General features: G+C 44.1%; 2 protein-coding genes across 4 annotated transcripts in view; one reads left to right on the top strand and one right to left on the bottom strand.

Moving 5' to 3' along the window:
- The window catches only part of LOC143148685 (uncharacterized), a 78,639-nt gene that overhangs the window by 48,155 nt on the left and 15,055 nt on the right, over positions 1–15,429 (bottom strand). Inside the window, exon 1 of one of the 3 annotated variants that reach the window (XM_076315263.1) lies at positions 10,125–10,817. The exons of the other annotated variants lie outside the window; for them this stretch is intronic. Coding sequence (XP_076171378.1) covers positions 10,125–10,334 — 210 coding nt within the window. The 5' untranslated portion in view covers positions 10,335–10,817. Of the gene's footprint in view, positions 1–10,124; positions 10,818–15,429 lie in introns of those variants that run through there. 3 annotated transcript variants of the gene reach the window in all.
- Hiw (MYC binding protein highwire) overlaps positions 1–15,429 on the top strand; it is a 476,677-nt gene that overhangs the window by 446,670 nt on the left and 14,578 nt on the right. The window lies entirely within an intron of this gene.

The following is a 15,429-nucleotide window of genomic DNA, read 5'->3' as shown; positions in this document are numbered from 1 at the left end:
ACGCCGATAGGCGTTCAACACGTGTGTACGTTTTATGCGCGAAAAGATCTTCCGCACAGAGCCGTACTCTTTGAGTCGAAGCTGTCGAAGCGTCGAGGGGAAGAATAGATCGGGTTCAAAGGAGAATTTATTACGCGCGAGTAATAATAGTTCGACGAACGACGGCTCCGTTATGCGAGCACTTATAATTCCACGCCGTCGTACGATAAATTCAGAGAGTTTTAGCACGATGACGGTTGCGTTTATATTCACATTACGGTTAAAAGCATCTGGATTTTTCATTACCCTATTCCAGGGGCCGATTAGACGAAAAACTATTCGAAAATAATTTCTACGGAGTACCTAGCCTCGGTTTCGTTGTTTCGAAATTGAGAGGAACTATTGGACATCTACTTTGACCATTTATTGGTTAAAAGTAGAGTTAATTCCGTAATAATAAATACAATATCGGTAATAATGTATCGTCGAGCGACAGCACCGCACGATCGTTGCACTCCATTCTATAATAAATTCAACGAGTTTCGAGGGAAGGTACGATCCTGGTCGAATTTATATGCAATCAATATTAAATTCGAGAAGATCTGTAATTTTCATTACTCTATTTCACGGCTGAGAAATTTAGAGCGTTTCGCTAGGACTGCGTTTCAATCTATACTAAATCCCAAAGCATCTAGAATTTTTATTACTCCATTCCAGCTGGCCAATTAATCGAAACACTGCTCGAAACATTATCCACAAAGTGTCTCGTTCCCTGTTTCTCTATTAAAAGGAATAACATTGGATTGTTCGGAAAGTCAATTCGTTTTCCAGAATGGAGAATATATAATTTAATAAAAGGTTTGTACGCTCTAAAAGAATCATGTGTTTCATTTTCACCCAAAAAAAAAAAAAAAAACGAAATGACTTTCCCTGAACAACCCAACGATCAGCTTCGAGCCGGAATTTATTACCCGCGAGTAATAATAGCTCGTCGAACGATTCGATCGCCACGACGAACAAATTGATGCAACAACGAATAATGTGTGCCCCGCGTCGACATTCTTTCGTTATCGAGTCCATTCGTGCACAGTGATTCGTTCAACTATGGGTCCGGTATTAGCGATTTCCGTGGTGCGACGATTTATTTAACCGCTTTCAATATCGTGCTAGACTCGCGAGGAAATTTGGGCAAACAAGAACCACAAGTACCTTCTTAAAAATATTAGAAAAAACCCCTTATATGTCTTCAAAAATAAAATTTAGCGTTCAGGAGAAGGGTAATCACGATACGTGTTACTGAAGTTTAAATTATCCTCTTTAATTTAATCGCTTTGCTTTCAATATCGTGCTAAACTCGCGAGGAAATTGGGCCAAACATAAGAACCACAAGTGTGCTAATCATACCTTAGAATATATCTTCTTAAAAATATTAAAAAGAAACCCTTGTATATCTTCAAAAATAAAATTCATCGTTCACGAGGAGGCTAATCACGATACGTGTTATTAAAACTTAAATAAACCTCTATGAAGACGTTGGAATCGGTTCAAAGTGCTGGTAAAATCGTCCTGGAACCGTACCTAGTCTCTTTCGATTTACTTACACGCGTGAAGTGATCACGGGCCCCGTTTACGTGCGCGAAATCCCCGTTGGATCGTTCGCGGTCCCCCCGTGGGTCAACGTCCGATCCCGCGCCACCGCGGTGATAAGGTTAATCATCGATTTTTCGAATCCGTCGGCGAACGAACGAAGATCAAACTGTTTACTGTCGGTGATAAAGGAACAATGCCCCCGTCTCTCGGAGAAATATCGTCGAGGCGATGACAATGCGTCGACGGGGGCACCTCGGCTCCCCTCGCCGCTCGATGCTCGCTCGGTGACTTCGAGCGCGGCCAACCCCTCGACCGGAAGTTGCGCGCGGCGGATGCACGGCTAGGTTTAGGAGAACGCGACAGCGACGATTTCGTGGGACCTATCGCGACGATCTACACGGGTTCGGCCTTCGCGCGCGTAGCCTCTTTGAATGTACAAACACGAGGCTCGCGCGCGAGAGAGGAACGGCGGAGGAGCGGGGGAGGAGAGGGGGAGAGGGGTGGGGAGAGATTCCACGAAACGTTGTTTTAACCGTACCGATGCCAGCGACACGCGTGCATTCCCCAGGAAGTAGTTTAACACGTCCGCGGGAAACTCTTAGCGCGCTTCGCGGAAGGGACTCGACACGCGCGCTACATCCACGATTCTTGTACTTTGTCGCGGGATTCGTGTCGAGGGTACCGAAACGCGTGCATCGGGATCGAGTTTCGCGGATAACACGCTGATGGATTTGAAGGAAATCGATGAACGAATGAATGGAAATTTGATGGGGAGTCTGACGATTTTCTAGATCGACTATTGAAGCTTCTTTTGATTGTTTGAATCTTTCAGTGGTGAATATTCTAGGTGGAGGACGAAGGGTGAGTTAAGGTATCTTCTGCTTTGGTTATTGGATCTTCTTTTAACCGTTTGAGTCTTTGAGTGTTGAAGAGGTAGAAACGTGGACGGAGCATGAACTAAGAGATATCTTATCTTCTGTCTTGGCTATTGGAACTTCTTTTAATTGTTTGAGTCTTTGAGTTTTGAATACTCTAGGTGGAAACACTAGGTGGAGATCTTCGTTTTCGATTATTGGACCTTGTTTTAATTGTTTGAGTCTTTGAGTGTTGAAGAGGTGGAAACATGGACTGAGTGTGAGCTAGAGGTCTTCTGTCTTGACTACTGGACCTTTTCTTAACCGTTTGAGTATTTGAGTGTTGAAGAGATGGAAACGTGGACGGTGTGTGAGCTAAGAGATATCTTATTTTCTGTCTTGGCTATTGGAACTTCTTTTAATTGTTTGAGTCTGAGTTTTGAATACTCTAGGTGGAAACACTAGGTGGAGATCTTCGTTTTCGATTATTGGACCTTGTTTTAATTGTTTGAGTCTTTGAGTGTTGAAGAGGTGGAAACATGGACTGAGTGTGAGCTAGAGGTCTTCTGTCTTGACTACTGGACCTTTTCTTAACCGTTTGAGTATTTGAGTGTTGAAGAGATGGAAACGTGGACGGTGTGTGAGCTAAGAGATATCTTATTTTCTGTCTTGGCTATTGGAACTTCTTTTAATTGTTTGAGTCTGAGTTTTGAATACTCTAGGTGGAAACACTAGGTGGAGATCTTCGTTTTCGATTATTGGACCTTGTTTTAATTGTTTGAGTCTTTGAGTGTTGAAGAGGTGGAAACATGGACTGAGTGTGAGCTAGAGATCTTCTGTCTTGACTACTGGACCTTTTTTTAACCGTTTGAGTCTTTGAGTGTTGAAGAGGTGGAAACGTGGACGGAGTGTGAGTTAAGAGATATCTTATCTTTTGTCTTAGCTATTGAAACTTCTTTTAACTGTTTGAGTATTTGAGTTTTGAATACTCTATGTGAAAACATGAACAGAGTGTGAGTTAGAGATCTTCCTCTCTGATTATTAAACCTTGTTTTAATTGTTTGAGTCTTTGAGTATTGAATACTATAAGTGAAAACGTGGACGAAAATATCTTCTGTCTTGACTATTGGACCATTTTTTAACTGTTTGATTCTTTGAGTTTTGAATACTCTATATGAAAACATGAATGAACTGTGATCTAGAGATCTTCTTCTTCGATTATTGAACCTTCTTTTAATTGTTCGAGTCTTTGAGTGTTGAATACTCTAAATAAAAGCGTGGACAAAGCTTGAGCTACATTTATTGTCGAAACGATAACAAAAGTAGAATAGTACTTGGATGCTGTATCTTCGAGATATCATCTGTTTACAGCGATGGAACATTAATTGAAAGAGCAACGCTCCGAAAATTAGAACGCATTTTACCAACATGGAATTCGATTTCTGTTAGAGAAATGAGAGAAAGTTACCGATAAATGAACTTTGATCGAGAACAAATATTCTAATCGCGATATTTGAACATACATTTTCGAGAAACTATCCTACAGAGTTCTCTTGAACAATCTCGCGATTTAAAGGAACACCTCGAATTGAATCTAAATTGTAATCTACGCAGTCTTATCGTTGAACGTTTCACACGTGTCGATGATTCATGGAAACACGAAATAACCGATGGCTCGTGTATATATAATGCGTGAAAATTAATTTCGTTTCACATTCGAGTAAGGAACAACCATATCGAACAGGTTGGTTCGTTAACGCGTTACATCGACGCGAGGAATTGCGATAAGATAAGAAATCTTCGATTTCGATCGAATACACGGTTCGTTGATAAAATAGCTTCTCTCGTCGAAGAAAAACAGTGAAAATATGTGACACCTGGTGTCCCATGGACCATCGATTACCATAGTCACGCTGCTTCCTGTTATCACCGAACTATCTAACGAAGCAACTTGATACCATATCGAAGAGGTTATTTTTACCCCAATCGCGATAAATAAATATTTTTGGAACCGGTCGAGGAGAAATTACCACACTAACTTTTTCCATCGAAAATACAATGTTCCATTCAAACCATACAAATTATAAAAACAAAAACTACCAAAGCTGAAAGTATTCTCGTATTCTCGAAAGTATCCTCGAAAATGGAAAGTAGTTTGCACACGAATTAATCTACCTATACAATCATCCATTTCGATAATCGTCTGTTCAGAATATTGCAATCGAAACGATCCCATTTACCAGTTTCTTCAACATGAAACGTTCCCGATGTGTTCTCGCAACGATTTCGAAACGTCGACGAATCGCGCGGGCATGTTCATCGGGCTCGAAAAATCGATAAACGGAGATTTCTCAACGCGATGGGAATATTTTCCCAGGACGATTACATAGCGAACAGTGACGAAACCGTAACCGGTAATCGCATCGGTATTTCATTCACCTTCGTCGAGCGGCGGGCACGTAGCCACCGCGAAGCCCACACGTTTGAAGAAAGTCTCTCGGAAGGTTTTAACGGGAACCACCATGCGCCGGCCACGGTCTGCGAATGAAATTAACGACGCTGGAATGATAAGTGACGTCGTGGCTGGATCTGATTCGATTAGGAAGTATATTTCGCCCAGAGCCTCGTGGCGGGCTAACAATGTCAACGAACCACCGACCAGAGACGACGATACCATCGCAAGCATCGCCATCGTGTCTCGGGGAAAGAATTTATTTATTTTCTTTTCTTTTTTCTTCTTTCCCCCTTCGATCGTTTCCCTATTCACGCGGTGATTAGAGACACCCGGTATACATTGGAATGCGTGTCACGCCTACGCCTGTCGCGACAGGCGTTTGTCAGACCGACAGAAATTGCTTTCAATAATGCGAAACATAGCCGGCACGATCTCGCTGGCCACGGAGACGCACCAACGCGACGAAGAAGCGGTAAAATATTCAATGGCGGACTCGTTCGTGGGCAGTGGATCTCTGGATGGAATACAACGAAGGAAGCAACCACGACACGACACCACGCGTTTTAATCGTACACGTTTACCAGAGGAATTCGTTCTTCGTTGCCAATCGGAGCGAGAGCTCCGGTTTCTGGCGTTGTTCGTTCTTCTCTTCTTACTTATGGCGCGTGACACCGTCTACGTTCACGGTGGATCGACCAAAGAGAGATACATTCGACGGTTTGCGCAAACACGACACCTCGCGAAAACCAACGCGATCAAATTCGTAACGAACGTGCTCGTTCGTTGTTTCGCGAAACACCGGTTTCCTATTCGCGGTGAACCGGTTATCCTTGCGCGTTTCAGAGCGCGTTCGTAGATCGGCGGGAAGAACGACGAGAAGCTGGAGCACCGGTTTCTCACTCGGTCGGACTCTGAATCGTGAGTCTTGGAGGTTTCTGTGGGATCGGGACGATTCTTAGGCTTTTGAGAACGAGAAGGGTTGGAACGTTGACAGGGGGGTTTGAGGTTTTCGGATTCTACGGATCCAGGGTGGTGTATGAAATGTAATTTTGATCGTTGATTCGGAGTAGTTGTGAGCGTCTCGAAGAAAGGGATGAGTGAAACGAATTATTGTCAAAAGTGTCTCAAAATTGTTCAGTTCATCAAATCTAGAGTGGTACATGAAATGCAATTTTGATCGATGATACGGAATAGTTCTGAGCGTCTCAAAGAAAGAGATTTACGAAACAAAGGACTGTCAAAGGTGTCTCAAAATTGCCCAGTTCATCGGATTGAGAGTGACACATAGAATGCAATTTTGATCGACAATTCGGAATAATTCTGAGTGTCTCAAAAACGAGATTTACGAAATGAGAAACTGTCAAGAGTTTTGTCCCAAAATTGTCCAGTTCATAGAATCCAGAATGGTACACGGAATGCAATTTTGAGCAACGATACGGAATAGTTCTGAGCGTCTCAAAGAAAGAGATGAGTGAAACGAATAACTGTCAAGAGTGTCCCAAAATTGTCCAGTTCATAGAATTCAGAATGGTACATGAAATGCAATTTTGATCAACGATACGGAATAGTTTTGAGCGTCTCAAAGAAAGAGATGAGTGAAACGAATTATTGTCAAGAGTGTCCCAAAATTGTCCAGTTTATTGAATCCAGAGTGGTATATAAAATGCAATTTTGATCGTTGATTTGGAATAGTTTTGAGCGTCTCAAAGAAAGAGATGAGTGAAACGAATAATTGTCAAGAGTGTCTCAAAATTGTCCAGTTTATCGAATCCAGAGTGGTACATGAAATGCAATTTTGATCGACGATTCGGAATAATTCTGAGCGTCTCAAAAACGAGATTTACGAAATAAAAAACTGTCAAGAGTGTTGTCCCAAAATTGTCCAGTTCATAGAATCCAGAGTGGTATATAAAATGCAATTTTGATCGACGATTCGGAATAGTTTTGAGCGTCTCAAAGAAAGAGATTCGTGAAACGAAGATTTGTTAAGAAGCTCATGAAGTACAAAGAATTGTAATTTTGATCGCCGAGTCCGAATCGTTCCCAGCGTTTCAAAAAAAGGATTTTCGAACAATAGAGGAACAGAAGAGTTATCATTGACGAGTAACAAAGTCGATTGAACAATTGAAAAGAATCGACAAGTGTATTCTGAAGTCGTTGGATCGATCGAATTCCCTCGATTGCAATACTAATCGTCGATTAAAACACACTCGGTCACTCAAAAACGAGATGTACGAAACGAAAAATTGTCAATAATGTCCCAAAGTTCTCCAGTTCATCGAATCGAGAATGCATCGACTGCAATTTCGATCACCGAGTGAAAATCGTTCCCCAGCGTCTCGAAAAAGATTCGCGAAACGAAGATTCGTCGAAGAGGATTCCAAAGTTCTAATCAGTAAATTTCGATACTCTCGATTGATATTTCGATTACCGATTCGAAATCGCATATCAGTGTCACCGAAAGAGGGTATTAGGAAAACAAAGCACCGTCGAGAGTATTCCAGAATTGTTCCTCGCGCCGAATCCGATGCACTCGATTGCAATTTCGATCGCCGATTCGCATCTCGTTCACCGAAAACGAAGAATACTCGCGAAACGAAGAACAAAGGAACAAGGATCGTGATCGTCACTGAGACAGAGCCGAGAGTACTCGCGTACACCGTACCCTCGATTGCCATTTTCGATCGTCGATGGAAAATAGAGATCGTTACGTCCCGCTCCGGCGACAACAATAACAATTTGTCGTCCCGTTAACGGAGCGGGTGGAGATCTCGTGTAACTCGATTTCAAGTTTCTCGCGGAAGTTGCACCGCGAAGGAAGAGCCGAACCGGGCCAGTCGCAGCGCGTCGCGACGCGACGCGTCGTAATACGGTCTCTCTCACTCTTCGCGGGGCGCGGTGCATCGGTTGGACTGCATCCAACCGAGCGCAGCTGACAACGGGTACGGCAAGTGGAACTCCGGATATGTATAATGCACCGAAACGTGCTCATAGAAGACATCCCGGCAGAGTACACCGGCGCGACCGAAGTCTACCGTGCGCACCCTACTGTGTGATTCCCGCCATATTCACGGACCAATGATTTATATGCTAATTTCAACTGGAACACCATTCCCCTACCCAGTACGCTCCGGTCCCAGGCTCCAGGAAACTTTCACCGTTCGAGAGCCGCGGACCCCGTGCGCGAGCCTTGAACACGACGCCCGTAAGCAATTTCGAGCAATTTCGGGAGGGGAGTGGGGACAGGGCGATACTTCGCTCGGTGAAGATTCGGAGAATATTTCTCGATGTCTACGCGTGCAACGTACCGTGTAATTTTGTGACTTTCGAGTGCAATGGGATGGGATTGTGAAACGTGGAATTTTTTTGTTTGAAATTTCGAGTGCGGTGTATACGTGAGCGAAGATTGATGCGCGAGGGTTGAGAACGTTGTATTTTGTTGCGTCATTTTGTGATCGTTGAGTTCAATGGGAAGGGATTGTGAAACGTGGAATTTTTTAGTTTGGAAATTGGAGTGCTGTGTATATGTGAGCGAAGATTGATGCGCGAGGGTTGAGAACGGTGTATTTTGTTGCGTCATTTTGTGATCGTTGAGTTCAATGGGAAGGGATTGTGAAACGTGGAATTTTTTAGTTTGGAAATTGGAGTGCGGTGTATATGTGAGCGAAGATTGATGCGCGAGGGTTGAGAACGTTGTATTTTGTTGCGTCACTTTGTGATATTTGAGTTCAATGGGAAGGGATTGTGAAACGTGGAATTTTTTAGTTTGGAAATTGGAGTGCTGTGTATATGTGAGCGAAGATTGCTGCGCAAGGATTGAGAACAATAGAGGAACAGAGTTATCATTGACGAATAACAAAGTCATTTGTAATTGATCAAATCAGTATTTTGTTGCGTAATTTTGTGATTGTTGAGTTCAAAGGGGTGGGATTGTGAAACGAGGAATTTTTTACTTTGGAATTTCGAGTGCGGTGTATACGTGAGCGAAGATTGATGCGCGAGGGTTGAGAATGTTGTATTTTGTTGTGTAAGTTTGTGATCATCGAGTTCACGGGGCATTGTGACGCGTCGAATCTTTTGTTTTGGAGTTTCGAGTGCGGTATCTACGGAAGCAAATCTGACAGCGCGAAGGTTAAGAATGTCGTATTTTGTTGTGTCGTGTTGCGTAATTTTGTGATCTTCGAGTTCACGGGCATTGTGACGCGTCGAATCTTTTGTTTTGGAACTTGGAGTGCGGTATCTATGTGAGCGAATCTGACAACGCGAAGGTTAAGAATGTCGTATTTTGTTGTGTCGTCTTGCGTAATTTTGTGATCTTCGAGTTCACGGGGCATTGTGACGCGTCGAATCTGTTGCTTCAGGTTTAAAGCTCGGTCTTTACGAAAGTGAATGTAACAGCACTCCGGTTAAAACTACGTCATTTTAAAATGTACAATATTATTGCATCGGTAGCTTAATTTTGTGATGTTCGAGTTCACTGAGTATTGTGACGCGTCGAATATTTCGTTTTTGAATGTAGAGTACCTGCGAGGATGAATCTAGCAACGCGAAGGGTTAAGACCATCGTCCTTCAAAAATTTTCTCGTGTCATATACATTGTGATTGTCGAGTTCTAGGGTTATCGTGATACCTATCACGTGGAACCTTTCATTTACAAATTCCGAGTACCGCCTCTACGAGAGTAACAGTTGGTCTTCCAATAACCGAGACCACCTTTCGACATTCGTACAAGTCGAAAGTTGCATCGTACAACATTTAATCCGTTTTCATCGAGTTCTCACAGGAACGGTACCACCTCTCCCAAAGAACTACTTCTCTCGCTTCGAAATACTCTTGTAAACGCAGCACTTGATCGCGCGCCACCCAAAACCATAGTTCCCCAGGCATTTCACCGTTCCGCGTGCCATACAATCCGTGACTTCGAGCCACACGAAGAATCGTGCCCGAACATCGTTCTCCGACATCGGAGTTCCGATCTTCACGAGCACGAACCTAGTCTAAGACCATCCATTTTTAGATCTCGGTGATAGATCCTACGCGAGATACGCACTGGTCGCGCGGAATCTCCACTCTCTAAACCAACCAAAGAGTCAGTCAACCGGCGCACATTTGCGTCGCACACGTTTACCACACGTTTTCTACCGTGACACAAATTTTCAATAAATCGTAACCGAAACGATCTATCTCACGACCCAACCAATCTACAACGAATACGAGAGGGATTTGGGGTTTATTTCTCAATTCACCTGATCGTTGGAGAAGACACACTTGACGTTAATCCATCGGTGCGCCTTGACGGTGCAGTTGCATCCGTCCATCGCGCATATCCCGGGCGGTGCACTCTCGACGTTACCGGGCAGAGATACGAGACACCACATCAACACCGACCATACGATCGCACGATCACAAACCGGCCCGTACGGGCCGTTTAGCACTCTCCTCCTACCGGTGTACATCTCGCGTGCTCCCGACGTGTCCAACGGGACAAAGAGAGCCGCGTTCTCCTCGTGGCTGGGTATCGATCTCGCCCAGTCGATTTCTTCCCGGTCGTGATATCCTCCACTCACATCGCGCCGTTTAGAACGCACCAGACTCGTCGTTGCCTCGATCCGTGGATCCGCGATACGACGTGTCTCATCTGGCCTAACGCGTCTCGACGATCGCGATCATCCTCGCGATGGACGATCACCGTGAACGAGTTCTACTGTCACTCGCGAATGGAACCGATTTCGAGTACGTTCGTCGAGTGCTGCGAACGTGGATACGCGCTACGTGAAAGTTTCCAACGATCGTTCGATCGATCCTTCGCCTCGATCCCTTAGAACCGGACTGCGCCCGAGCGAACGAATCCTGCGCGGAGACGACGACGACGATCGGTAGGGGAACCGTACCGAGCGAGTGGCCCCCGCGAGTACCGAACACGCGCGCGGTTCAGCTTGTTTCCGTGGTGGTGGTGGTGGTGGTGGTGGTGATGGTGGGGCGTACCAGAGGCCAGCTGACGCGATCGTGACGGAGGTTGGTTCGAAACTGTGGCCGGTGGCATGCACGATCGGTGTCTACTCCCCACCAAGAGAGCCCGTGTTTCCTTGCGTTGCCTCGCGTGCTCTCCCTCTTCGGGCTTTTAAAAGATAAAAGCTGCCCGAACCCGACGTATACGTGTGCACGGTGGGGCGGTCTCGCTGTCGAAGTCACACCGGTTCGTCGGGGCTTCGCGAGGGAAAGGGCGGTCTCGAAGGGCGACACACCGGTTTTCGAGCAGGGTCGGCGCACTTTCTGCCCTCCAGAGGTCCGACCTTGACCAACTTACGCGCCGAACGGCTCCGTTCGTCGCGAAACGCTCGCTCGTCGTGACCGCGGTTTACGTAACGCCGTGTTTGCGCGCGCGGATCCACCGAGCAGGTTATACCTCTACGAGATCACCTGTGCGTGCCTTGGTTTTGCCACTGACGTTCGTATTGGTTTGTATTTTTATTATTGTGTGTGTGTTTCTTTTTTCTTTTTCCTTTTTTCACCTTCGATAGACGTCCGCGGTCGAGACACACGCACCGAGATGGTAAATAAAAGGAGTCGAGCGGATCTTGACCTCGAGTTGTGTTCCTCGAGTGGTGATACTTGTCTTGTTGTTTGTGTAGATGGTATCGATGGAAGAGGATATAAGGGGGAGTTGAGACGAGGTTGCGGTAGGTCCTCTTTAGGGTGTCGATACTTGGAAAGGGTCAGTTGTGGGAAGGACTGTGGGGATGACAGGACATAGGGATGGAAATTTGTAAGGTGTTGATTTATTTATTGAAATACATACTTGGGGGGAACTCATTCGCGAACTGAAGTAAAGAAGAGGTACTCTATAGGTAAATATGAGACACTGGTCCATTTGTTTATTGAAGAGCACTCATTTGCGAGCAGAAGTAAACAAGAGGTACGCTATAGGTAAATATAAGACACTGGTCTATTTGTTTATTGGAGAGAACTCTGTGGTGAAAGATAAATATGAAATATGTAGGACAAAGTGGGAGAAACCTATTCTGCAAACGTAAATAAATAAATTTGTTTATAGACATTGTTTGAAAGTTTCTACTTTCCCAAGAGGACCTGCTGTTTCTATTTCGATCACTGTTTTTGTTACCGAAATAGAAAAGTGTATAATCGATCATTTTTTTAAATTATGCTCGTGCAATATTTTATGATCGACAAATGGTGTATAATCAATTATTTCTTTATATTATGCTTGATTTCTTCGAAATTTGCACGTACATATTTGCTCAAATTTCGACGAAACACGTTTATCGTTTCCAGAAAGAAATATTCTCGAAATTTTCGAATTTCCTGGATCCAATAATTCCAGAAAATTGTTTTCGATCTCGAAGAAAGATCGATACTTTAATCGTCGCGAATCGACGAATTTTGGAACAAGATCGAAGTGTTTACTAGTCGAGGATGTGACTGATATGAACTTCGAGAAAGTCCTCCTGATAAGAACAAACCAGAATTGAACTGTTTAAAACTCTTCGGCTTGGACCTTCCAAAGCACTTTCAAAACATTGCAATAACATGACAGTGCATACAAGCCTGCCAAACCAGCGAATAAAGCAATGTGCATTTTAAAATCAACTCTGCCCGTTTTACGATCAAAATTCATTAAACCTTTTACTAAGTAGAAATTCCAAGTATTTTATAAAGTGAAGTGCTTAATTTGGATTGGTGAGAATCGTGACTCTCATCAACCCATCACTACCATTAACTTTAATGGTTCAGGACTCGAATGTGGCTCGAGTCTTTCGCTAACAAGTAACACAGGAGAATTCGTCCCGTTACAAGGACGATGAAACTTGAACCTTGGTCTTAGTGTCCAATATATTCCCAAAACTTCCACGTCATTATGAACTACCTAACCCAGACCTAACCCTTTGCACTTCTTAACTTTTTCTTTACCTACCAAGTCCTCGATTAAGTCACAAAATACTATTAATACTATTAATACTATTAATACGATTAATACTATAAATACTATAAATACTATAAATACTATAAATACTATAAATATTATAAATACTATACACAAGACAATATATATTACTATATTAGTTATGATACTATATTATTATACTATATTAGTTATGATACTATATTATTATTACTATATTATTTATGATACTATATATTAATACTATTAATACTATAAAATACTAATAATAATAAAAAGAAAATATGGTACTCCACCAGTGCAGAGTGTGCAAGAAATATACATTTCATATATATTTTCATTTAAATCGCGTTACACAATATCGAGTCTATCTTGACAATGGAGTTCTAAGAAATGTGATGTCGAAACAGGGTTAAGAGAAACATTCGTGACGAGCGGTGTATAAAATTTAATTTCTCCATCGCTCAAAAGTTCCGGGCAATTGCTCGCGTAAATATCGGAGGGGCAGTGTATTCGAGCGGATTCTTAATAACTGGCAAAAAAAAGAAAAAAAAAGAAAAAAGAAATCAAGGGGAGAAAAGGATGCAACAGAGAGTCTCCCTTTCCCTCGTCCACGGAGCAAAGTAGCTTTCTGTGCACCCGGTTCGTGGAAGACACGAAACCCAACGCGGTATGGGTACCGTTGTTGTAAAAACGAGACCGGCCAGCCACGAAAGCGTCTCTTCATACCCGCGTCGCTTTTCATGGTAGACGGGCGTTTCCCTAAAGCGCTATACCCTCGTAGCTCTTCGCTTTATGAGCAGAAGCCCGGCCATTTAATTTCCCATGAGAAATTGGCCGTGTCCGTGCACGAGGTTGGCTCGAGGCCCGGCGGCGTCCCGTCCTGTCTGCGTCACACATGCGAAACGTCCATTCATTCATAACGCTCTTCCGAAACCAGGAAGCACACCTGACGCCGGCTGAACCGGCCATTTCCGAAATGACCACGTGCCGACCATACGTCACGTCCAGACTGACCTTAAAGCTACACACCGTGTTGCCAGAGAACGGATCACCGGGCCCGAACGCAACGCCACGTCTCGTTTCGTCGATCCTCCTTCGTCCTCGTATTACCGATCCGGATCAAACAAGACCCGCGTCAAGGACGTTTCGCGGCTCACGTATTGTCAAACAATACGCAACGACGTTCACGACGGATGGAATTGTCGCGATATCGTCTTTCCGTGCGAGCGGGGCGAAGCACGGATTGTTTCAACGAGTCGAACGTCACGGTGGGCATATCGCTGAACTTGCAATTTTACTTTGAAACGTTTGCAAGAAACGAAGTTTTCGATGCTTGGAAACTTTTAAACAAAGTTACTATCCTTAGGGATACTACGAAATAGTAATTGCATGAATAATGTCACTTTTCGGATCAATAGAGGAGTACGGATCGTTTTGATAGACCACTTGCACCAGAAGCCTCACAGATGACGTGTGCTGAATGAGTCTTCCACGTCAGTTGTAATAGAGTCATTTATGCAAAAGTGTATGTTGAGAATTTTTACTCGGTTTGAGAATTGTCCTTGCGAATCAAAGAAAGTCACGAGGATGCTTTGCATAGATTTCGTTTCTTTAGTGTCTAAATTAATATAAATAGTACTCATCGAGATTTACAATGGATGAAACTATCATGATGTTACTTTTCGGATCAATAGAGGAGTAAGGATCGTTTTGATAGACCACTTGCACTAGAAGCCTCACAGATGACGTCTGCTGCCCGAGTCTTCTACGTCAGTTGTAATAGAGCCATTTAACCATAAGTATCTGTCGAGAATTTTTACTCTGCGAACCAAGGAGAGCCACGAGGATGCTTCGCATAGATTTCGTTTCTTTAGTGTCTAAATTAATATAATATAGTACTCATCGAGTTTTACAATGGATAAAACCGTCGCGATGTCACTTTTCGGACCAATCGAGCAATACAAATCGTTTTGATAGGCCACTTGCACTAGAAGCCTTACAGATGACGTCTGCTGCCCGAGTCTTCCGCGTCAGTTGTAATAGAGCCATTTAACCATAAGTATCTGTCGAGAATTTTTACTCGGCTTGAGAATTGTCCTCGCAGACCAAGGAGAGCCACGAGGATGCCCCGCATAGATTTCGTTTCTTTGCCGTTCGGATTAAATATACACCGGGTCTCGTTCGATACCGGTTTGGTCGGCTGTCTCTTAGAAAGCAGGGCCCAAGAGTCTGGAAGAAGTCGTTCCGGCGGCTCGTCGAACGCGAAATCGGCGGAGTCACGATCGTTGTGTGTATAAGGTATATAGGTAGCTGAACGTTGTCATTGGCGAGCCGCGGGGGAACAGAATTGCGATGTGATTGCGCCTTATTAGGGATGAGTCCGACGATGACTCGCTAGGGGAAGCAGCGATTGTCTGGCTGGCAGAGGAGCATCGTCCTCTGCTCGTGATCTACCCAGACGAGATCCGCGGAACGGAGCACCAATTAGGGGCATTGCGACTCGGAAACTCGTTCTAACGAGTCGGCTACCTGCGACGATCGTGGCCTCGTTCGAAACCACTTTTTGACCCGCGCAGCCCGATACCCGTGATATTTCAAACGTCGTCGCAACAGACCCAAGTTTTTGG

The sequence above is a fragment of the Ptiloglossa arizonensis genome, chromosome 6 (assembly GCF_051014685.1).
Source record: "Ptiloglossa arizonensis isolate GNS036 chromosome 6, iyPtiAriz1_principal, whole genome shotgun sequence".
Classification (NCBI taxonomy): domain Eukaryota; kingdom Metazoa; phylum Arthropoda; class Insecta; order Hymenoptera; family Colletidae; genus Ptiloglossa; species Ptiloglossa arizonensis.
Note: the sequence above shows the minus strand (reverse complement) of the source record. Positions and strands in the feature narration are given on the sequence as shown.